The 26,039-nt window shown below is 40.0% G+C and overlaps 1 protein-coding gene across 1 annotated transcript in view; it reads left to right on the top strand.

The window, feature by feature from the left end:
- Positions 1-7,769: 7,769 nt before the first annotated feature.
- SUSD5 (sushi domain containing 5) overlaps positions 7,770-26,039 on the top strand; it is a 79,038-nt gene continuing 60,768 nt past the window's right edge. Inside the window, exons 1-2 of the mRNA XM_084618673.1 lie at positions 7,770-8,018; positions 18,476-18,653. Of these exons, the coding sequence (XP_084474799.1) occupies positions 7,919-8,018; positions 18,476-18,653 (278 nt within the window). The 5' untranslated portion in view covers positions 7,770-7,918. The remainder of the gene's footprint in view (positions 8,019-18,475; positions 18,654-26,039) is intronic.

The following is a 26,039-nucleotide window of genomic DNA, read 5'->3' on the forward strand; positions in this document are numbered from 1 at the left end:
GTTGCCTCCATCATTCAGTAAGGGGCCCACACTTTCCTTGACTTTCTTCTTGTTGCTAACATACCTGAAGAAACCCTTCTTGTTACTCTTAACATCTCTTGCTAGCTGCAACTCCATGTGTGATTTGGCCTTCCTGATTTCAACTCCTGCATCCCCGAGCAATATTTTTATACTCTTCCCTGGTCATTTGTCCAATCTTCCACTTCTTGTAAGCTTCTTTTTTGTGTTCAAGATCAGCAAGGATTTCACTTTAAGCCAAGCTGGTCACCTGCCATATTTACTATTCTTTCTACACATCGGGATGGTTTGTCCCTATAACCTCAATAAAGATTCTTTAAAATACAGCCAGCTCCCCTGGATTCCTTTCCCCCTCATGTTATTCTCCCAGGGGATTCTGCCCATCAGTTCCCTGAGGGAGTCAAAGTCTGCTTTTCTGAAGTCCAGAGTCCGTATTCTGCTGCTCTCCTTTCTTCCCTGTGTCAGGATCCTGAACTCAACCATCTCATGGTCACTGCCTCCCAGGTTCCCATCCACTTTAGCTTCCCCTACTAATTCTTCCTGGTTTGTGAGCAGCAGGTCAAGAAGAGCTCTGCCCCTAGTTGGTTCCTCCAGCACTTGAACCAGGAAATTGTCCCCTACCCTTTCCAAAAACTTCTTGGATTGTCTGTGCACCTCTGTATTGCTCACCCAGCAGATATCAGGGTGATTGAAGTCTCCCATGAGAACCAGGGCTTGCGATCTAGTAACTTCCGTGAGTTGCAGGAAGAAAGCCTGGTCCACTTCATCCCCTGGTCCAGTGGTCTATAGCAGACTCCCACCATGACATCACCCTTGTTGCTCACACTTCTAAACTTAATCCAGAGACACTCAGGTTTTTCTGCAGTTTCATACTTGAGCTCTGAGCAGTCATACTGCTCCCTTACATACAGTGCAACTCCCCCACCTTTTCTGCCCTGCCTGTCCTTCCTGAACAGTTTATATCCATCCATGACAGTACTCATATTCAGTTTGCTGAATGAGAAACTGAGGGCAAAAATCCATCCCATTGCAGAAGACCTGCACGTGCTTTATGCCCCAAGACTCCTAGTCCTATTTTCTAACCACTAGAGCATGCAACTTCCAAATTTGTAACAGAGGCCCTCATAGCTTCCTCTTGCAAGAAAGCCTGTAGCTGCAGGGAGTTAAACTGGAAATACTTTGTTTGAGAGTTTCCTCCCAGATATTTCTCCCCAATTGTTTAGGGAGGAAGGTGTGGCTTCATGCTGGCTCTGGGTCTCTAGTCAATTCCCGTGCTATGTAGACAGACTACTGCAATCAAAAACTATGCCCACGTATCCCACACCGCACAGATCCTTTAAAGGGATTCCCAGCAAGGCTTGGACTAGAGCTGGGTAAAAAATGGTTTTCTCTATATTTTTTTTGCCATTTTGCATCAGGATGAAACTGAGACCTTTCAAAAATTTTCTCAGTGAGTGCCCTAACCACTGGGTTATTGGCTGTTCTGATCTCTCTCTCACACTTGGTCCTTGTGACAAGAAATTCAATTCTGGAGCTGAGGAACCCTCCCAGAGAAACTGATATATTGCCACAAAAAGTTTTGGTTTTGATGAATCAGCATCTTCCAACAAAACAATATTTTGTTAGAAAATTCCCGACCAGCTCTAGTTGGAACCTGCCCAAAACTGTATTACCTTTTTGCCCTGACTGTTACAAAGGGGAAGTGGGAGGATGCAATGCATCCCCTTGACTTGCCCACTCCTCGTCTGACTCACTTGCTGCCTCCGCTCATCCCCAGAAGCCAATGAATTCCTTTCCAGGGCCTAGGGAAGGGGGAAACAATGAAATAGAGGTAGCTGACCCCTCCAACCTCCACAGAGGAGGAGGAAATTCATGTGCAGAAGGTGCACAGAACTAGGGGATACAATTGGGTTAAATAAAGTACCTTTTAAAACGCTGCATGATTTTCATCTCTTTTAACCTTCTAAGAGGATATTACAAACAATGGAGAGGAAAGCAAAGTAAAAATCTAATAACAAACAAACAAAATAACCCTGATAGTGTCTTGTACATTTATGTTCTTCAGCAGATTAAACTGATCTCAATAAAAAACATGTGAACTTTATATTTTTAGTAATTATAGATTATTATTAATATTATTGCTTACTGGCCTGGCATCCTCTGCTTTCTCTCCCTGAGTCTGCTCAGTCTTCCAGGAATGAAGTGTGATTTTTACAGTTTACATTGCATTGCAATGATTTATATGTGGGTCCTGGCCTGTCACATGATGTCCTTTGACCTGTACAACATGATGTAAGTGTAAGAATCACACCCATTCTCACAGAACCAAAACACAGTTTTCACCACACCACCCACAAACTGGGGTACATGCCTTTTTATTTTATTTTTGGCAGCTCCCTGAATTACTTTTAGGTACCTCTGCACGTTCCTACTTTTCATTTAACGAGGTGCAAACACTCTGTATAAATAAAATAAAAAGCTCCCTGTGGCTAACAGACTGCTGCTGACTGCCACACACTGAAAAATGTTTGTCTCCATTGCTGTTGCTTAATAATTCAAATTTTATAAACAAAGAAATCATTCTCTCTTTCTCTCCCCCTCATCCCTCTCATCTGGTTTTGGGGGTTAGAAGCTTGGATATAGCTGCAAAAAAACCTTCAGCTGACAGTATACAGTGCTATCAATGCATACAATAGTTGTACAGTACTACCAGAGTTTTCCGAGTACCTCAGGCACACAGGCTCCACATCCCTTAGGATCCATATGTCCACCATTGCAGTGCTTGTATGTTAATGCTGCATTGTCTGTCGGATATTTCAGTTCCCTTTACATAAGATTTGCCATCCAAGGCCAGGCACTTTCATTATTGTCTCATATCCTGTTTCTGGCATCAGCTGATGCTGGAGGCTTCAGAAGGTAAAAATTTGCCACAATAACAATGTAATATTACTGAGTTATCGATTAAGATGCCCAGACAGGTTACATGAAGTTACACTGAGAGTCAGTGACACAATCAAGAATAGAATCCAGCTCTTCCGGGCTTCTATTCCTCTAACTACTAAAAACTACTATTTCTCAAATCTCCTCATAGGTGATTAGGGGGACCAGATGTCCTGATTTTTTAGGGACAGTCCAAAATTTTTTTTTCTTATATAGGCTCCTATTACCCCTGTCAGGGTTCCCTCCCCACTCTGAACTCGAGGGTACAGATGTGGGGACCCACATGAAAGACCCCCTAAGCTTATTTCTACCAGCTTAGGTTAAAACTTCCCCAAGGCACAAATTCTTTGCCCTTGGAGGGTACACTGCCACCACCAAGTGATTTAACAAAGAATCAGGGAAAGGACCACTTGGTGTTCCTATTCCCCCAAAATATCCCCCCAAGCCCTTCCATCCCCTTTCCTGGGGAGGCCTGAGAATAATATCCTAACCAATTGGTTACAAAGTGATCACAGACCCAAACCCCTGGGTCTTAGGACAATAGAGAAATCAGTCAGGTTCTTAAAAGAAGGATTTTATTTTAAAAAAAGGTAAAAATCACTTCTGTAAAATCAGGATGGAAAATAACTTTACAGGGTAACAAAAGATTTGAAAACACAGCAGGACTTCCTCTAGGCATAGTTTCAAAGTTACAAAAATGGGAATAAACCTCCCTCCAGCAAAGGAAAAATTCACAAGCAAAACAAAAGATAATCTAACACGCCTTGCCTGGCTTTTACTTACATTTTTTGTAATATGAGAGACTTTTAGGATGGTTTATAGAAGGAGTTTTCTGACCTGATGTTTCTCTGCTTCCCAAGAGAACACACAAAACAACCCCCCCCCCGCCCACAAGATTTGAAAGTATCTTCTTTCCCCATTGGTCCTTTTGGTCAGGTGCCAACCAGGTTATCTGAGCTTCTTAACCCCTTACAGGTAAGGAGGAATTCTAGGCTACCCTTAGCTGTATGGTTATGACAACCCCCTATTCCCATCCTGATTTTTCACACTTGCTGTCTGGTCACCCTATTGGTTATCAAATCTCTCCATCCAAGGACTAGAATCTTTCACAGGCCCTTGTTTTCAAAGGCATCTATTTTCTAGATAACATTTTAATAGGTCTTCAGCTCTTGCTACCATATGTTAGCACTGAGATTGCATTCCAGTTGAAAATTCTGTTTTGTTTTGGTACTGTGTATCTTTCATGTCCATATGTTGTTGAATTTACTGGATGCTGTGGATGCCTTTCCTATTCTTAATGTCACTTCTTTCTTGAGGTCTCCATTCACTAATATAGTAATGACCAAGTAAATGAACTGTTTCAGCCTTCTTGATGTTTTTGCCTTCTATCTTCCCTTTTTGAGAAAGGTTATTCAGAAGATGGTGATTGAGCAGCTTCAGTCCCATCTGGAAACAATTATATTTTCTGACACCTTTCATTCTGGATTAGATCATCCTACACCATGTAGAAAGACCTTAACATGATGGATCACCTTCTCCTAGCAATGGACAAAAGAGATATGTCTTTGCTACTAATGCTATATACAGGCTTCCACGGGAGGTTGTGGAATCCTGTCACTGGAGGTTTTTAAGAACAGGTTGTTAGACAAACACCTGCCAGGGATGATCTAGATATATTTGGTCCTGCCTCAGCACAGGGGCCTGGACTTGATGACTTCTTGAGGTCCCTTCCAGCCCTACATTTCTATGATTCTATACCAGCAAGAGAGAAAATCATAGGGTTTTGATATATAAAGGCTGCCCAATAAGGGGGAGAGAAGGGCTAGAAGGTACAAGTTATGACATGCCCTAACACAGTGGCTCTTAACCTTTCCAGACTACTGTACCCCTTTCAGGAGGCTGATTTGTCTTATGTACCCCAGGTTTCACCTCACTTAAAAACTACTTGCTTACAAAATCAGACATAAAAATACAAAAGTATCACAGCACAGTATGATTGAAAAAAATGCTTATTTTCCCATTTTTATCATATAATTATAAAATAAATCAACTGGAATATAAATATTGTACTTACTTTTCCATGTGTAGTATATAGAATAGTATAAACAAGTCATTTTCTGTATAGAATTTTAGTTTGTACTGACTTCGCTAGTCCTTTTTATGTAGCCTGTTGTAAAACTAGGCAAATATCTAGATGAGTTGGTGTACCTCCTGGAAGACTTCTGCATACTCCCAAGTGTACATGTAACACTGGCTGAGAACCACTGCCCTAACAGATGTGTGCTGGAGATAAAATTTCTTGACAATAAAACAATATGCATGTGTTAGGACATAGTGAAGCCTAGCTTCTTGTTTCCTCCAGATGTGATATGACTCTTTGCATTGCCCAGAGACAAGCCAGGGCCCCTTACCAATGGGACATCCTTAACATTATTATTATTACTAATAATAATACCTAGTTCTTATATACCACTTAAGCACTGTATATTTGCATGTAGCTATATATGTGAATCATCACTGTCGGTATACTGTTCTGGAATATTTAAAAGGTTAACAGCACACTAAACAAGTAACACCTCAATTCTGCAGGTCTGATGGATGATCTTCAATTTAGCATTTTAAAAGAGTAGCAAACTCCTCTTTTGGAGGCAGGAGCCAGGAAGGAATTTTTTACTGATCTTGTTTTTACCCACCCACAGACTGGCGTGCTTATTCTCCTTTGGCACAAAAAGATTTTAGAAGTTTAATAGAATGTTTGTTAAGGACTTAAAGATTTTAAAATTAAAAATGTACAGGATACCATTTAATTACTATCTCATGCAGATGTAAAATTTAATACTTTCTAATGAATTTTTTAAAAATTCCAGGCTGCGAAACTAGTCCCCAAGAAGGCAAATATACATATACACGCTCCCCCCTGAAATAATTTAAATAGTTTATACCTAAACATTGGTGGTCTGTCTTAAGACAGATGGCCAAATCCTGCACACTGTAGTTATGCATGTATTTTGGGGCCAATAGGATTTTTTTTTTTTGCATGAGTAAGACTACCAAAATATAGGCTCCTTTAGAAGGTTAACAAATAGCAAATATCAGGTTTGTTTTATTTCAGTAGCTACATCATTAGTAAAAGAATCAAATGAATAAATCCAAAGAACTCCAAAAGGTTCTTTTTCCCCTTGCTATCATGTTGTACATTAATATCTGTTATATTTAGCACACATTTGCTGTAATAAATAAAGTTATCAAATAATGACATTAGGCCAAGGACTGAATGGGCAGGAAACTGACCTAACTTCTAACCCCTAGTAGTGGTTGTCCTTCCAGGTTAGGTTTGAGACAGCTTGGCAGAGCAATGTAAAGAAGCTCCCTTCTATGTGTTTTCTGTGCATAAATAGAAGACTTCAAAGCTATCAATCAAAACCCTTTGCAAGGATAAATTCACACAAGCCAGAGAGAGAGAGAGAGAATGCTGAGGGAGAGCATTATGTATCTAGATTAATCAAATCCATTCTATTTAAGATATTTCTAGGGCATCCAGCACCAAAGTCTCCTTTGAAGCTCACACACAGAGACTCTTGAGCTTGAGCCATTCCAACTAGACTGTGAAAATAACTTGCTGCAGGTTCAACACAGTAGCAACGTAGTCTGCACTGCAGCTAGGTATCAGCCCCCTTTCATTTACTACACTGGGGGAGGGGGAAGGCAGCGCTGGCCTCCGCTTGCTGTTTCCTCTCTCGATGGCTCTCCGTTTCTCCAGCAGGCTGGCGCGTTCCTGCCCAACCTCACATGTCTGGGGGGGAGGGGGGATCTTAAGAAGCCGAAAAAAACCCATCCCCAAACGAGACTATGAAAAACAACATTTCTGAGCTCTGCTCAGTTCCAATAGCAACACGAAACTATGTGCCGTTTATGTATTTCACGAAATGGCTCCTGGCACAACTGTCAGTCCCTTTCGGTCTGCATCCATTCCTGGGGGCTTCCTTTTAGTCTTATTTGGGCACGTGCTAGGGTGCGGGAGAATAAGGGACCGAGGAGTGCTGACAGAAGCTGCAATCTTCCCACACAAAGCTCTGTGAGTGCCCTTCATTCCCCAGCGGCCCTAACCCGTTAGTCTGTGCATAGCTGGCTGATATACTTCTATCTTGATCTGCAGCCCTCACCCCAACCTCCCCTCCAGACCTCCAGCCAATGCACCTGGCTCCTGACCTGCACTAGCCTCTGCTCTGCCCTTTCAGTCCTGGGTTCCCACACAATTTAATCAATTCACCTCAGCCTGACCTGCAGCATCCCTCCTGCTATTCCAGCCCTAGGAATCCACGGTGCTCAGCCCAGGCACTCAGCCCTGATAACAGCACCCCTTGCTATCCCAGACCTGGACCTCTTCTGAGCTGAGGCTGCCAAACTGCGTGGTGATGATTATGCGGTGCCGACCACACAATCTCCATACATTTGAACCCAAATCTCCAGAGATGAAAGGCCCCTCCGTGAACTCACCACTCACAGCACCACCCGCTATCTAACTCCCCTTCTCCTTTCAGGCAGGGATTTCGCCCGCTTGATGCTTGCAGCTTCCCCCTTTCTCTCCCTCTGGGCTTTTATATTTCTTCCACTCTGACCCATTAAGTATTTACTGACAGCGCCATGTGACTTTTAACACCGGTCCTCCATGTGCACTGCCCTGCAGAATTGGGCCAGATAAAACCGCTCCCCAAACCCAGCTGGCGGGACATTTTCCTCCCCCTCCACTCTCTCACTGTAGCAGCCAAGCGAAGGATTCCTCTTTCTTTCCCTCTTTCTTTTCCCATCCCTCCCTCCTTTCGTGCAAGCCCAACACGCAGGATCCTGCCGAGGAAAAGTGCCCATTGAAATCATCACCACCACCGATCCTGCGCCTGAGGCTCATAGAAGAAATAAAACCCCTTTATAGCCAACCTCCTGCGGCTGAGGACTTAATAGCATGGCAATGGCTCCAGGCTCTAAGAGATTCACACTCACCTTTGTCCAGTACATGGGATCTGTCTGTTTCCTCCTCCAGATCGTCTCTGTTGAGGCTGATGGTGAGTTCAATGCAGTTCGGGCTGAGTTAGTATTAGTGGAATCCGATTGGTATGCTGTTATTGAAACAAACAAAAAAACAACTTAAATATACGCCCCATTCCGGGTTAAGGAACGTCTGATTCTATTTTTTGAAACTCTCCAAATATCCTGGGGTTAAACAGAGAAAGGAATTAAGATCTCATAAAGATGAGATTATGGTATTAGAACAAAATTATGTGACAGGGAACTTGTCCGGGGGAAATAATAATAAAAAGGCAGGATAAGAAGAAGAAGAAGAATTAGTTAAATTTTAGAGAGCTTCTCCCACAACCAGTAATGTCTCCCCAAATACCGAACTTGACATCTCAGTACAGGTCCCTCTGGGTTGTAAGCATCAGGTACCTGAAAAACAGGAAGACAAAACTCAAAGACTTTCCCCTGTACCGTCTTCTCTCCGTTACTACACACGCTCACGACATCTGCCAACCTTACTGCATGAGCGTAAATTGCTTCATTTCACTGCGAGGTGATTTCAATGGAACATGAATTTGGCTGAAAGCACCAGCTACTAGCTACCCTGAAATGATCCGTTTTGCTGTCTGACAATAATCTGAATGCACTGTACGCTTTTCCTTCCTAAAAGCCTGTACAGTTTTAACTATTTCACCTTAATTAATGGTGATCAAACTGCCTTAACAAGAACATGATTTATTTTAAAAACAAGTCTGTTTTCCTGGGAGAGAGCAGTGCTGAATGGCTACGCTTGTTTCTTCATGCTCAAAATCAGGGTAGAGTTATGCCTGATTTCAGTTTTTTAAGTACACTAACCTCATTCCACTGATGTTTGCTATGTGATTACAGAGGATGTTAAGACAAACATTATTGAATAACAAGAATGTTTTCATTTTGCTCCGAGAATATTTCGTCTCAGTTTTTTGTCTTCGATTTTCATTTATTTCATTTGATAATCGAAATAAGAGAAGGAAGAAAAAATGGAGACAAACTTTCCTTGCATGTGTACGTTTATTGCATGCGGTGTATAATAAAGGTTTATGTAGCAGAACCCACTGTCATAAATTTGGTGACAATGAAATTGAGTTAAGAATGAAGAAGGAAAGGTCACATCCTTTCAAAGCACTGCAGCTTGCAAAACTGCAATTCCAGTTTTAGTGAAGGAACCTCTTATAGCAAAACTGCTTTGTGGGGAGAAAAAATACTTCACTATATTTGGAAACATGGAGACAGAGAAAAGAATAATTATTTTGCTTGGTTAAGAAAGCTTTTTCTTAAGTATCCGTCAGTGGTAGCTATCCCAGAGACCTTCTGGTTCCATCCTAAACTGACCTCCTCTGAGATAGCCAAGAGAAAAGGTGGGTGAGATAATATCTTGTATTGGACCAACTTTTACTGGTGAGAGAGACAAGCTTCGGAGCTTTTACACAGAGGAAAAAATGTTGTTGAACAGTATTTCAGTGACCATTTCTAAAGGCTTACTTAAGGGAGTTCATGACATATTTTAATGGGCATTCAATAGTTTGTCACATTCATCTTACACATGAAATGTACACAGATATGGTAAAATAATTAAAAATTACAGGGAAGAAGATGTAAAGAACAATATAAGTGCAAAGCATTATTATAAAATGATAAATAGTCTCCATTTTTATTTAACTTCTTCTAAATGACATTCTGGAAAACTTGTTGGTTCATTATTACCAAGCTATTCAAAGTGTTTTCTTAATATCGTGATTTAAGCCAACTCCTGTAATGCTGAGAAATCACTTTATGTGAAGTTATGTCACTATGTAGAATTGCCAGGTTTAAATAAATCTGAGAGTATAAACCAGGAACAATATTTCCTTTCATAATAGATTCTGAACTGGCCTGAACAGGAAACCATCTTCTCATTTGTGAAAATTATAGATGAAAATTTAATTTTGCAGACAATTCCTGCTCTGTAAGGTTTGCAGATGTGAGTGGTGACATGACAAGGAACAATTCTGGATAACATATATATTTGTTACTTTTAACAAAAAATAACAATGTTTTGCAAACTGCTCAGGGGATTTAGAGTATACTTTGTAAAAACCTCATGAAACCAAGCCTGGTCTCTGTATAGGCAAACCTCAGAAACTTGTTACAATATATTACCCTAAGGGAGACGCTGGCTTTATTCTCTGACATGTAAATAATGACATAGTGTAGACAATATAACTAGAGATCATACAGGCCTGGTAGAGGTGTAAAGCCTCAAGCATTTTTTGATCTCTTTTGACTAATAGTTTTCCACAACACACATGGACGTGGTGTAGCTAGAATCCATGAAGATGTAGGTAGAAGCTAAAATAAAATATAATTTAGGATTTCTGTGTGACTTTTATAAGTTGAGGCTATGTCTACACTGGCAACTGAACAACAAAACTTTTGTCTTTCAGAGGTTTTAAATACCTCCACCTCCAGAAAGACAAAAGTTTTGCTGACAAAAAGCACCAGTGTGAACAGCTCTTTGTCAGCAGGAGCACTCTCGTTGGGGATGGAAGTTTTTTGTCGGCAGGAGAGTGACAAACAGCGGCTACACTGTGTGCCATTTAGCGACACGGCTTCAGTGACACAGCCCTGTTGCTAAAAGCTGTGTAGTGTAGACATAACCTAAATGTGTCTGCTAATGGCACCTGGACTGAGGTCAATCAGCTAGAAGCTTCCCTAAGACCATTTATCCTTTAATTTACACTGGTGTAAATCAGGAGTATTTTAACTCCATTAGAGTCAGTGGAGTTACTACAGAATAAAACAAGGGTAAATAGAGAACTAAGCCCTAAGGCTGTTCATCCATGACAATCACAGGTAGATTCCAGATTTGTACATGGAGGGAACGTATATTCACAAGGATTTACATGGATAGCTTGCATTAGTACAACTACCTGCACATCAAAATAAACTCTAACCCTCACCCTTGTAAAGACGGAGATTCTAGCTATGTCATTATGATCATGACTGGCCTCAGCTATACCAGTATAAATGGGGAGTAACTGGAGTTTGCATTTACACTGAGTTAAATGAATCAGGCCCTGTGGAAGCTGTATAAGAATTAACACTTTTACTCTGTTTTACCTTTTTCAGAGCTGCCAAAATGTCCATATGTACCAACAGTAGTTTTCCATAGAACATTGGTCAGATGAACAAAATGTTGTAACAGTGTGACAATAATTAATCAGTACAATTAATATAATATTGAAGTGAACATCAGTAGTTTACTTTTGGCAAAAGCTTGCAAAATTGCTCCAGCAAGAAATAATTTTATTTTTTAAGTTTTGTGTTACATGCAAAACATTTTGCCCACTCCACTAATTGGGTCAGTACATAGACTGCAAGTGGAAGAAATTCCAGGAATTCTGAATCCATAAAGTTAGACACAATTAGACACTGGCCTGAGCTACAAAATTCTGACCTCAAACCATATCTAATGTTTCTAAAATTAGGCTTTGTGGGACTCAAATATGGGGTTTTGGTTCATTTCTCAAATACAATTGAGAGTATTCTCATCTCAATATGTGCTTACAAAACTGTCATTAATGTTCACACACACACAGAGAGACAGAGTGCAGGTTAGACCCCACTATTTCAAATGTCAGGTTTCTTCTTATGGAACCATCAGTAAACAAAAAAGCCAGAGGAACTAATGGACAGATGAAAAACTGATACATTTCAAAGAATAAGGGGAAAGTAATAAGAAGCAACTTCCTGTACTGAAAATGGATTAAGAAAGCTGTGACAAAGGCAGCTTTCAGTTCCCTCCTGAGCACTTGGTTCCTGTTGCTTTTATCTATTTAGATGGAAGGGGAAATTATTTTTAAAAAAGGTAAAATAATAATAATAAAAAAAGTGACACTGATTCTTTACATTTAGGGTGTAAATCAAACCCAAGAGAATGAATGGGAATTTTCCTTTATCCTATTCTAGATGGTTTAGTGGTCTCTTCTGGCCTCAAACTCTATGATTCTATTTTTGTTTTATTATCTCCAGGCACCTGTGCATGAGCAGCACATGCAAGCAATTCAGGTTTCCATTTACAAAGCACAGAAAATAAGTTTGTCAGCTGCATCAATAAATAAATAAAAATCCAGCCCTTATTATGGTAAAACAGAAGGTAAAATTGAATTTACCTGAGTAAGAATTGCAGAGTTGGTCTCCCACTTTGCTATTTCTCCAATTATGCAATATTTTAAGCAGTTTGAATTAAATAAGAAGCAATCAATCCTTTTAGATCCTTACAGAAATAAACTCTCCATTCATGAACAAGCACAGCTGATAATTGCCAAAATCTTGCTGTCTGTATTTGAACGCTCCACCCTTGCTATTACAGCCAAGGCCATTGTACTCCATAGCCATAGAAACAGCAATAAAATTGCTTTCTCACTACAGATGGAATAATGACCCCCACAAAATGTACCTCTCTCCATTTCCAAATGGTCACCACCTCTGGTTTGGTATATAACTTTAGGGGACCAGTCTGCCGGCATCAGGTCATGGGGTCAGCAAACTAGGTGGGCATTTTTGGGGAGTCAGCAGGTCTGCATTGGATAGGCACAAACTGGGGGTGGGATTGGAGGAATCCATACCACTGGCCTACTGGTTTTTGGAGATTAAGCAGGAAAGGGGCTGTATTATTGTTCAATGGAACTGCTCTATGGTTGGGAACCCTCTATAAAAATGAGCTGCAAAGGATTTTTTGAATGCTAAGTTTTCGGCTTTTCTTGCTTTGCTTTTCTCTAATGCATAAAGAAAGCCTGAAAAGTGTTGGTCAAAGAAACAGGGTTTTTAATTGTTGTTGTTTTATTTTTGGCTTTTTTTATCTTGGAAATGTTAGGAATGTAAAGTCTGTTCTGGCCTTAAGTCATACCCAAAAGAGCTCAATCTATTTAGCTCATCAAAGAGAAGGTAAGGGCAATTTGATCATGTCTGTAATCACCGGCAGAGGGAGAAGATGTCTGGAAGTAGAGAGCTCTTTAATCTATCAGACAGAGGCATAAAAAGGTTCAGTGACTAGAAGTTAAAGTCAGCAAATTTCAAATGGAAATAAGGTACAGTGCATGTAAGGACCATTGGAACAGATTACTAAGGAATGAGGTGTAAATTCTTCATTTCTTGGAGCTTTGAATCAAGGTTGGATGTCTTTCTAGCTGACATATTCTAGTTCAGCCACAAATTATTGGTCTGGAGACAGGAGTCACAGGATGAAAGCTACATTTTGTTACACAGGAGGACAGATTAGATTATCATAATGGTCTCTTCTGGCCTTAAAATCTATATATCTCTGGATACTCCAAGGCATCTTGTCTTCTATATATCAGAATGCATTATTTTTATTGTAAACTATTTGGGGCAGATATTATCTTTACATTTGTGTGCTACAGGGTGTTGAATATATTATTCATGCTAATCAAATAATAAATAATAACTTTCATAAGAACATACATAAGAATGGCCATACTGGATCAGAACAATGGTCTATCTAGCCCAGTATCCTGTTTTCTGATAATGGCCAGTGCCAAATGCTTCAGTGGGAATGAACAGGGCAATTCTGAGCGATCCTCCATTCCCTGTTGTCCAGTCCCAGCTTCTGGCAAAGCTTTTCTTTTTCCAACAGATCAAAAGCTAAAAACAGAATAGTGTAATAATATCAGTACATTTACAGTAGAGGCTAAAAAACCAATGCAATGACTGTGAAAACGACTCACTTACCTTTGCTTTATAAGATGCAAAGTGCAGCAAATTAATCAAGCATCAAGAACACTACAATTGTCAAAAACAAAGGCCATTTACAATACTTAATAATTTTGATACATATGCTCGTGTTTTTGTGAACTGTGTTGTCTTATGCATTAGGACAGAGAAAACAAAAAATCTGAAGCAGAAATCAGCATCTACTACAATGGGATTTGTTATGTTTTACATACACAAAGAGAGACGTACATCACAGAATCCAACAATACCTGCTATCAGGATAGACCTTTACGTGCTGTGAAATTCTAAAGGTCCTAGACATAACACCTTTTCTTATAAAATGCTCCCAACTATATCTAACTGGCTGCTCTTACTATAGAAAAATATTGCCTGTAAATGGAAAGTCATTAAATATTAATGTCTTGCACTGTTTACTAAGGCTAGACTCCTACTGGCTTCAAGAAGGAATCTTGCCTGAGTACTAAAGCACTGAGCCCATTACTACTGATTAGTGATTGGAAGAAGAGACCCAAATTTTTGCCCAAAACTTGAAATCAGCTTTTTGAGGTTAGAAAAAGGTTGGTTTATGTCTCTACTCCTACTGGTTTCAGCTGGGACCTGAAGAGGAAGTACCAAAATACTGCAAGAAAGACTATTCTCACGGTATTTCTGAACTTGCCAGAACCAAGAAGTACATGAAATCTCTTGAGAAAGTCTCACAAGAATTCCAGATCAATTTCTAGGCCAAAGAGGGGTGACTAGTTTGAACAGGCTAAAAATAAGCATGCAAAATTTAGGGAGGGATTCTGTCTCCACACTAGTCCCCCTGGCTAGCCCTGGTGTGGGAGCATGGTGGGACAGAGATCAGATGTGAGGAAGCATGTTAGGGGTAAGAAAGAGTGGGGGAATAGCACCAGAATGCTAAGAGGAGTTCTGGGCTGCTCTAAGTGCACAGAACACCTTGTGGCTAACTAACTGATGCCAGAGCCATATTGATGGCTTAAAGCCACCTTTGCCTCCTCAGCCCATGGGCTATGCCTTTTGTGCTGTACCTCCAGGAGGCTATCTAAAGCAGAATGAACATGTGAACCTCCTGAGGTTATCAATTCAAAAGGATTAACTCCATCTATCTAGTACTTCTGTCACAATATTTTAAGCTCTCAGCCCTAATGTCAGTATACGTGCCCCCAGAACATTAATGTTTTCCTCATTTACATTTTATGTGCATATGAATTTGCCCCTGATAAAAGTGAAGGGCTCATAAGCAGTTACTACACTGGTGTAAAAATCCTCAATGTAGATAAGCCTTTTCAACCAGCAACCTGAAAAAATCAAAATTTCATTAATTATTAATTATTAATTATTATTATTACTCTAGTGCCCAGTAGCCAGAGCCCCGCTGTGCTAGGTGCTGTATAAACATATAACAAAAAGGCAGGCCACGCCTTAAAGAGCTTGCAGTTTCAACAGGTGAAGATGCACTTGAAATTCTATTCATATATATTTTGCAAGCCCTCCATTAGAAATGTTTCTAGGCCAGATTCTGTCTTGGGATATGTGCAAAAGCCATCCACTGATTTAAGAGCTGCAATTTTGTACTTGAGGGCTGAATTTGACCAAAAGCTACTTTTACAATTTTGATTATTCATTTCAGTTATCAAATGACGAGGCTCCCAAGAATGCCCACCTATAAAATAAAATTATATGTTGATAGCCCCAAAAATTTTTGTAACACCATTATAAGACGTGGAATTCAAAATCAATATCGTAGTTTTGATTTATATAAGGGAACTTACCAAGTAGGTGTACTAGTATATTTTTTCTTTCATTCCCCAAAACACTGCTCTAATGTGACACTACTGTGAATGATGTAGACACATTGGAAATGCCAACTGTCTTGCAAGTCAAATACCAGAGGATTAAAGCTTATTCATTTTATTTCATTTTAAATGAGAAAGCAAATAAAACTGAGAACGCTTGTTGCAAATTAGGCAGATAGCCATAATGTTCTTGAAAACTTTAGAAAAAGTATATAGGTCAATCTGGTATCCAGGTCAGTCTTGTTTATTTGTACCCCATCTAACCAAAGCTTCCTAGTAACTTTCCCCAACACAATGGATCAGTCCCATGTCCCCCATAAATCTATTTATCCAAATATTTTGGACATCCACAAAACCTTTCAGACAGGTAGGACTGTATTATATTTAAAAAAAAACAAAAAAACTAAATAGGCTGTCAGAATCTTCAGAATTTTCAATAAAGCCTCATTGAAGAGCAGTGCTTGATTAGCCATAATTACCAGCACACTAATAACAATAAATAAGGAAAGTTGTCCTTTAGCTCTCAGTCTTGGTTGGCGGAAAAGGAAACAACCTTTGCTGCAATCCTGCAAAGCTGCAATTGATAGGGACAGCTGGTAAAAAAATTAACGATGAGCGGCACTACCTCAGATTACATTTTGATGGAGCCTGATCACTTACCAACTTAGTCTTTTCCCTTATTCATTTAATTAAAATGTTTGTGGATGAAAGTAGTGCTTATTAAGGAGGAGGACTAACACTTAGTGCTCAAGCCAGATGCTGCATATGATTGCTCCAGACAACTCTGCTGGTGTACCTCAGTCCTGAACAGAGACCTTCAACTATGCTGACCTGTGTGATGGCTTGTAATGTGGACAAATTCCCTGCTGGAGGAGAGATCCCCGATGGTGAAAACATGCTCTTCTTCCCTTTGGAGGTCTCACTGGAGACATTATCACTGCTAGATTTTCAGGTGGCAGCTGTGGCACCTTTTTTTCAGGCCATAGTTGGTCGCAGGTCTGCCAATGTCTCCTCTGACCAAGACCGTGACACAGTCATCTGCATATTTGTGACCATCAGGCTACATTACTGCCATGCATTCTATCTGTTGCCTTTGAAAAGTATTCAGAAGTTTCAGTAGTAGAAAATATAGAGGCTTGCTGCCGTCTCTGCTCTGCCCTGGCTCCAGCTCATTTCTGATGGGAATTCAAGGTGTATATACAGTGCCTATCACATTAGAGACCAAATCTTTGATTGGGGTCTCTGTGTGTTACCTGAAACATAACTCAACATTTCTCATTGCAGGAACTGTGATCCTGTTGATTGATCTCATTGTCAGTTACTGAGTTAAAATCTCTGCTGCTGATGGCAGGATGTTGTCAGTCATACAGCCACATCTCTGGAAGTTATTCCCGCCAGCAGTCTGCTAGAGCCAAAGTTTCGTTAGATCCAGGTTGGGGTTATCTGTTTGCTAAAGCCAGAAGTGCTTGAGGAAGGTGATGGGCCTGGCATACAATGTAGGATGGATCACCTGAAGGATTCCTGATTTAGTTTAGTCAGGGCCCATGTAATCTGGGATGAGGGAATTTGCTACCTAATGCCCCAATTGCTGTCGAATTGTGCAGCAGAATCTAAGATTTTATTTAAATAAAATGTTACTTACGATAACAAAGAAGCCCTTCCTGACATAAACTGTTGTAATCTGATGTACTGCTGTCTTCCTGGGTCTGCCGACATCCAAAAACAAATGCTCCGAGACTTGCGTTAACTCAGTGGGGTGTTAACTTCAAAACCTAATTATGAAAATGTAAATGTCAACATTGTTAATTATTTTGCTGCTTATCATTTTTTGCGGAATCATCTAGCAAATATGCTTATTCTACAAATCAGTCATGACCTAGGCTGCCTTTGATGCAAAACCCTACCTGCCCTCTGCCCAACTGCTACAACCTCCAGCTACTACCCCGATAAAGTCCACAATGCAGGAGTGAGTTGTAAGAACAAAAATCTACAGTGCACTGAAAATTTAAAGTCAGGGTAAAATAAACTGAGTTTAAAACAAAATCAAACAGTAAGGAATACTCTGCTGATTCTATTAGTCATTTTCATATTTCATTCAATAAAAGCCTTCCACTTTTTAAAAATGTACTTGAAAGTTCTGCATAATTTCCAGTCTGCAGCTCCAGTATGATATGAAAACCATGGTGATTTGCAGCAGAATTTAGGTCCAGGTTATTGCAAAGTATATGAAACCTTTCCTTTCCTAGCAGAGACTGGGAATTAATTTGTTGCTGATATGGAAGAGCGAGTTACATTGCTAGCTTTTTAAACTGGTATTTGTTATTTTATAAATTTGATTGATTTTATAAATTAAGTGTAAGGCATCCAGGTGCCTTTGTAATGGTTTCCGTTACCAGTTCCTATGGGATAGATTCTGACTCTGACTATACACCCATATAAGGGATTAAGAACCCCTATTTACACTTCAAGAGCTGTACAGACTTTGGATCCAGGCATGTAGGAGTAAGGGGAGCCACTCACCTGGATCAGAAATATGTGGAAACTTAGCCCCACTTCTCTAATTACTGACCAAGGTAGCTAAACCAAGCTATGTGTATGTGTGCGTGCACACGCTTGTATACAGGAGTAGTAATTTACTAGTGGTACAGGCCAGAAGCAAGGACCAGATCCTTGAAGGTGTTTAGATGCCCAGTTCCCATTGATTTCAATAGACATTAGGCACTTAAATATCTTTGAAGATCTAGGCCTAAGTTACTAGCTCCCAAGATCAAGGAGCTCAGTTAAAATTAAACTGAGATCATAAAAGAAAATAAGTTTAATTTTGCAGTTGATAGGTTTGTCACAATCCACAATATATTTGTGTATTTATTTAATACAACACTGTGACATGTGACACATTTTGTTGTTATGTATGTCTGTCTTTGGTGCTGCAGGGAAGTTGTTCACAGTTGAATCCAGAAACAGCTCTCAGGGTCTGGACCTAACCGCAGCTCAGAAATTGTGTGCTGACCTGGGCGCTCGCTTAGCCACTGCAGAGGAACTGAGACGGGCTGTAGTGGACTGTTCTTTTGCCGCATGCACCAGAGGTTGGCTGGCCGACGGTACCATTGGGTAAGGAGAATGGAAGCAGCAAAATCCACCCTAACCAGCATGAATGATTGCTCTCAAACAAGCTTTCCCACTTTGGGTAATATTATTACCGAGAAACACTGGGCACAAAGAAATGCTTATGTAACCAAGTCTCGGGTGTTTCATTCAGATAAGCTAACTATGCTGTTACCTTGCACAAAATCAGTCACGTACAGCTGATGCTGCAGAGATGTGAGTGTACATAGATCACCTAATACACAGTTCTAAAATATATTCATCTTCCTTTTAATCTTAGAAATACATTGTTTCAATCAAATTCCCTGTGGCCCACAAAATATCTTGTTTAAATCCAGAAAATATTGAGTAGCTAGCTGTCAATATCTTGGATGTTGTCATTCGCTATTATTTGTTGAATACCAACAGTGTACCAAGCTCTAAAGGAATGTAGGCCCAGATCCTCAATTTAACTCCCATTCTGAGAGTTAGGTTAGGTACCTAAATGCTTTAGAGGATATGAGCCTTACACTTTACAGGCCCAATCCTGCGGCCACTGAAGTCAATGGAAAAGCTCTCATTGACTTCAGTAGTGCAGGGTCGGGCACCCTGTGGACAAAATAAATAACAAACACAGGGTCTGATCCAAAGCCCATTGAAGTCAATGGGGGCCATGCAGCGTAAATTTATTAGTTATTATTAATTTTTATAGTGCCCAAAGGAGTGTTAGGTTCTTCACAAAAACAAATTGAAAGACATGTTCCCGTCATAGGGAACTTACACTTAGAGCTGACGTGATGAGTGCGGTTAACAAACCGGAGGGAATTGGATGAAAAAGGACATTGCTTCAGCTATATGATCACACAGTGACTCAGTTTAGGCATCTTGATGGTTTAGATAACTGTGATAATTGATGGACTTCTTGTGGGCACTGGGAAGAACTACACAATTTTTGATCAGTGGACCAAAATTTACAGGTGTAATTTATCTAGATGGTAAAATTGTTGGGGCAAGGGTGCCAAACTATTGGGCCTAACATAACGGGGACATTATCTCACTTGAGGTCTCTGGGTGTTCATGTTTAAATGGAGTCACTGTGTGATCATACTGCTGAAGCAATGTTCTTTCTCATCCTATCCCCTCCTGTTTGTTACCCTCACTGGTCACATGATATCTAAGTGTAAGTTCCCTATGACAGGACCATGTCTTTTTATTCATTTCTGTGAAGAACCCTAGTACACCTTTGGGCACTATGAAAATAACAAAACAAATAATAAATATTAAGAAGGGTGTATTAGGGAGAGACTCTCAGAAGAATGTTGAATGCATGGTGGATGAGGTCAGGGAGCTGGTCCCAGACATGGGAAAGCCATATGGAAAAAAAAGCACAAAGACAAAAATGGAAGAAGGGGAAAGACTGGATAGTTATGTCAGGGACAGGCAAGCTGATAAAAATAAAATAGAGTTCTCAAGTGTCAAATAAGTTTCTTCAGGAAACAAGAGAGCAGTAAGTTAACACTTCAAAGCCTTTGAATTTCAAGGTGCTTTGCAAACATTCAGGAACCTTCCCAACACATGGTGTGAGGTAAGGAAGTATAGTTACCCTCATTTTATAGTTAAGAAAACTGAGACATAGAGACTTATTTAATGGTACATATCTATGTAGTCATTAGCGACATGGGAACAGAGGCCAGGTTTTTTGGCTCCAAATCATGTGCGTTAAGCACAAAGTCATTCTTTCCTTCCCTCATCTAGTAAACCATCTGGCCTTCATTTTCAGAGGTCCTGAGCACTCACAGTTCCCATGGACTTCAACAGGAGTTGTAGGTGCTCAGCACTTCTGAAAGCTAGACTTTGAGTGTTTACCATCTTCACAACAAGCAAAAAAGTGTATTTTCCTGTATGATGTATGGATTGGGACACTTTAAGTTAGGTTTGGTTTAATCTAGAGTGTTTTACTATAGTTCTATTGTATACAAAAATAACTAAAATTGACACATGGGAACAGGGACCGATGTACCTGACTGAATAAAACAGGCTGGTGTACAGCCAAGGTCTGCATGGTGGAGGCTCCCTAACAATCCCTCCCTACCCCAAAAAAACCCTGATCCATCCTTCACTCACCCACACCCAACAACCTTCAAGTTCACACCCAGGCTCTTTCGCAGCAATTACTTCCCTCTCCCTCAGCTCCTCCATTACCCCTGTCTCCCCTAAGCCTTTGCACTGCTTCTGAGGGGTGCAGGAAATATATTTCTGTATTGTAGTTTAAATGAATTATTACTCAAAGTTCTGTATTAATATGCCTAGGTTGGAATCTATTTGTCAAAAAATATTTCCTGAATCTTTTTTGTTGTCTGTATTGTTACAGACATAGTTGCTGACAGGTATTTTGAAATAAATCACCAAAATGATTGAAACTGGCATAATTATATTGTGCTATTTTGACAAATGAAATATGCAGTATTTTAAAATATTGTGCACAGAATTTTTAATGTTTTGGTGCAGAATTCCCCCAGGAGAAGATATAGGTTAGTCTTATCCCTATTTTACAGATGCAGAAACTGAAGCACAGCAACATCAACATGATAATCCCACTTAAGAAAATGGAAGAGTGCAAAATTCTGTCCTCCTGGACAGAAACATAGCCACATTTATTTTTGCATGTGGCACATATCAGTAGATACAATACTATGGCCAGTGGTGCATTATAACAACATAGGAAAGAAACAGTGACTTGCTCAAAGTCACACAGCAATTCCATAGCAAAGCCAGGAACAGAATCCAGGTCATCTGATTCCTAGTTTTGAGAGTTAACCACAAGAACATCTTTCCAACTTGTGAACTCTGCCTTCAGCTGGTTTCTCACCTCTTTAACCTTGCTCTACTCTACTGCTTCCTTCAATTTGTATTTGCAAAGTTCACTTGAATAAAGTACATTAGCCCATTTACTGTCAGTGTCTAGTGTTGACAAAGTTATGTTTTTCCACAGAATACTGTCCCCTTAAAAATTCTTAAACTTTAGGGAATTATTAGCTTTGGTGACTGTTATTAGTTATTTTAGATAGCATTGGGCTATATGCATTTTTAATGATAAAATACAGTTTCCAATTATTTTTTTCCAAAGGATAGAAAATTTTACTATAAATGAAAAAAACTTCAAATGAAAGTAATTATTTCCGGCACTCTTTTTTGTCCAAATGAAAGTATTTAAAATTAATTTTAAAGTACTTTTGAAATTAAAAAAAAATCCAGTTTAAAAAAAAAAGGAATAAGATAGGTTCCGTCACTCAAACTTTCTCTTTTTTTCTCTTACCAACCCAGTCCCTGAAATAGGTTGCAGGCCTGAAAGCCAAGAAAACTATTTTCATCCCGACAATGTACATGGCAGGATTATTAAACGGGTCCTTTTATACAACTTTTCAGTAGTATTAAATGAGGAAGTGGGGTGCGTGGGGTGGGTGAGACAAGAAGTGTCCCCATTCTTCCCTCTAAGCACTGTCAGCATTTTAAAGGTGCAAGAAGACAAAAATATTTTCTATTTTCTGAGCCACAATAGGCTGACAGGCTGATCTCAACTGCTCATTGAAGACAATGGTGCTATGACAATTTACACCAGTTGGGGATTTGCCCTGAGTACGTGATTATGAAGAATGCTAAACTATTCATAATTAACAGCAGTTTGCTGCAGCACATCAGAATGCAATAGCTCTGTAGGACTGAATACCAGCAGCTCCCATTAAAATTACTAGGAACTGCTGGATCCTCAGCACTTTTGAAAAATTAGGCCACCTGTTTAGATGTTTAAATAATTTAGGCACCAAACCTTGGTCTCACTATGTAAAATATTAAGAATACAAAGAACCCCCAAAACAACAAAAGCATGTCTTGAAGCATGTAACTCTTATTTTATGAGGGAAAATAGGACACTAGGGTCATATGGCAAACCCTGACAGAAAAGTACAATTAAGATGTGTTTCTTAAGAATTAGAGAAAAGAAAACAAAAAATGCAAGTCCCAATGAAGTAAATGGTCGCTCTTAAAACCATTACTCTGCTTTATACCTGAGGGGGGCTCTTTTTTGGTGAGGACTCCCACTGTGTTAGACACTGTATAAAGACATAGTAAAAGACTGCCCCTACCTCAAAGAGCTGATAAGAAAGGGGAAAGAGAGACCCAGAGAGGTGAAGTAACTTGTCCAAGCTCACCCAGCTAGTGAGTGGCAGAGCCAGGAACAGAACCGAGGTCTTCTGCATAGGGCTAGGTGGAGTGGAAAGGGTCTCATTCTCTTCAAGAAGACAATGAAAATTAGGGAAGGAGATGACAGCTCTGGTGGGGATGAAAGGCAGCTGTGGAGAGGGGCTGGGAATGAGTATATTTGCCCTGAGAACTTCAGTACAGAACACCGAGAATGATTATAGGGTTTTCACTATAAAGAATAGCTATTTTATAATATACTGTATGTGAGCCCCACCATGCTTGATCATCAGAGATTCGAGGAAGACAGAATAATCTGTGGGATGTTCATTTTCCAACTTTCAGAAACCTAAAAATAAACACAAAGAAGAGGCTGGAATGAAAACCTAAAGAACATACTGTACCGTGCTGGAGGGCTTCACACAGGGCTTTCAGATTGAATGTTTAAATCCAAAAAGTAGTTGCAAAAGATCATCATGCCTTCAGAAAGCATTGCACCTCTTTCTTCCTTTCATTCACTGGCAGCTCACTTACTGCTTTTATTGGGTCATTAATCTGACAAGCAAATATGTCACAAGAGTGTCATTTTGTTGCAAATAGCTATTAGCACTTATTCCAAGATGACAAATGAGAATTACAGCAGGGAGGCTGGAAAACTTAACACCACTTCACTTCCTAAAATATAAAAATGTATACTACCTTATTTCCAGAAGGTGCTAAATATTTTAGAATTCATTTTAGAAATGTTTGTGAGCTTTTCCTTTGAACCCACCAAACACCACTCTAAATCTTCACATGTGAAAAACGGATTTTCAAAAATTAAACTGACAGTAACCTGAAAAGCATCGGCTTGATCTCTCTTAAAACCAAAGTCCTCTATTTATCCACACAACAGGTAAAAGGCAATGGCAGTGCAAGCTCCCCAATGCTGCCCTGCTGATGTGCCCCAGTCCTAAAAAGAGCCAATTTTGGGAGTGAGAGGGTTTCTGTGAGCTTTGAATCCTTGATACATATCTGCTGAAATTACCAATTTCAATTGTGGACATCAATTTACTCGGAACTGAACTGTGACCACCCATTAAGATTGCAGCATTGCTATCAGATGGCAACAACTTTTGGTCACTACCAACCTGGGCTAAATTTGAAATAGTGATCTGGAGATGAAAGGATCCACATAATATTGCTTGATGTAATGTTCTGGTATGTGTGTGTGTGTGGTAGAAGGAGAGAAGGATGTGTCACGAAACCAATGACTTTTTTATTTAAAATGAAATCAGTCATTCAGACTGTTTCTTTTCTGCTCTGGCTGCCAATATCTAATCTAAGTATTTCCCAAAGGAGCACTAGGCACCAAATAAATATGTAAAAATATTTTCTTTCCAAAAATAGGACCTAGACTTTTCACTCTGCCCTCACATCATGTTCATTGTTGTTGTCTAGAAGGCTAAACCATTTTGTATAGCTCCACTACTGGAAGGCTTGACTATACAGAAGGGTCTTAAAAGTAGTAAGGTTTGGGATCGTCCAGATCTTTGTTGGCAGGGAACACTGCAGCTCGGGCTCCCCCTCGAGAACACCCTGCCTCCAGCATTTGAATTTCATCTCTGGGACTCCCAGCTGCAGTACCTTTCGTGATCAGAGTTATCCCGTGTCACAGAATCAGTGCTGATCTCTGAGACAGATCAGACCTAGACCCACCAGGGATTTAAAGATTAGGACAATACCTTGAATAGAATATTGAACTGGCAGTTAAGAGGGCAGAATGTGTGAAGCAGAAGATCCTCCCGAGACAGGATTTTACAAAGTTGGTCAGCAATAGATTGAGGTGTTCCCTACTGGCTTTCACTATCAAGAAGGACATGGCTCTTTTTGACCATGATGGCACAGTTTGTCAGGAAATTCACATCACCCAGGTGCCCTGTTCCCACACCCCACCACCAGGGAATTCAGTCTTTTTTTTTTAATCCGAGGTGAAGGGATCATGGTTGTTGACACTTCTCTCTGGTTGAATTTCCCAACTTGGAGTGGTCTGTGGAAGAAACAGGACAGTCAATGTGGTGCTCCTCGTCTGATAGATCAAGGAGTGTTCTGTCAGAAGTTTGGACAGGACCAGCCATCACAATTTCTGAGGTCAGGGTCATATCAGCAGATGGTACATGCTGCATCCTCTGACTAGCAAATGAGGATGGCTCCATTCAGATATCCTCACTCTGTCCCCATCTTGGATGTCAAAAAATGTATTTCTCAATATAAGAGTGAGAGCATAACAGGAATAACTGGCAAATAGGTAGTACTCCATCTGATCACCTGCATTTCAACATCATCAAAACTATTCATGGCATCCTACATACTGAAGTCCTCCTCTTGCAACAAGCTCATGCCTGTTCATGTTAGGGTATATGTACACTGCAATTAAAAACCGAGGGCTGGCCCATGCCAGCTGACTCAGGTTTGCGGGACTCGGGCAAAGCGGCTATTTAATTATGGAGTAGACCATCAGGCTCAGGCTGGAGCCTGGGCTCTAGGACCCTGCAAGATGGGAGGGTCCCAGATCTAGGGCTGCAGCCCAAGCCCGAACATCTACACTGCAATTAAACAGCCCCTTAGCTCGAGTCCTGCAAGCCCCTGTCAGATGGAATGGGCCAGCTGTGGCTTTTTAATTGCAGTGTAGACATACTCTTAGTGTCTCAGACCTACCCATTGCTAAACCCTAGCCTCCTCCAGTAAAAGCTGCAAGATTAAATGGGCATTATTTGGCTACACATAATCTTGTTTCAGGGTTAAACCCACTTCCACATGCTTCCTTCTACAGTCATTGATATTACAATACTGTATCTTGTATACTGCATACAACTTAAAAGATTAGATTTCTTTAAATATATAATAAAACAAAGATGAAGTATAATTATACTGCAATATAACATTAAAATAATCATTATTACGTTAATCAAACATTCTTAACTATTCCCAGACAAAAAGCTAAGGCAAGACAGAATGAAGCTTGAGGGTAGTTTGAAGGTAAAAAGATCACCACAGGAAGTTTTCAATTATCCTAAAAGCAAGCATTACTAACCCAGTGAATTCAAAGGTAAGGTTAAACTATTAAAGATTCCAAACATGTTAAAGTATGGAAATACAAAATTAAGATCCTCAAACAATTCTGATTCTCCCCTATAGTGATACTATGAAGGGAAAATATGGTGAAAAAAAGCTGTA

This window comes from Lepidochelys olivacea (assembly GCF_965140295.1).
Source record: "Lepidochelys olivacea isolate rLepOli2 genome assembly, chromosome: 2".
Lineage (NCBI taxonomy): Eukaryota > Metazoa > Chordata > Testudines > Cheloniidae > Lepidochelys > Lepidochelys olivacea.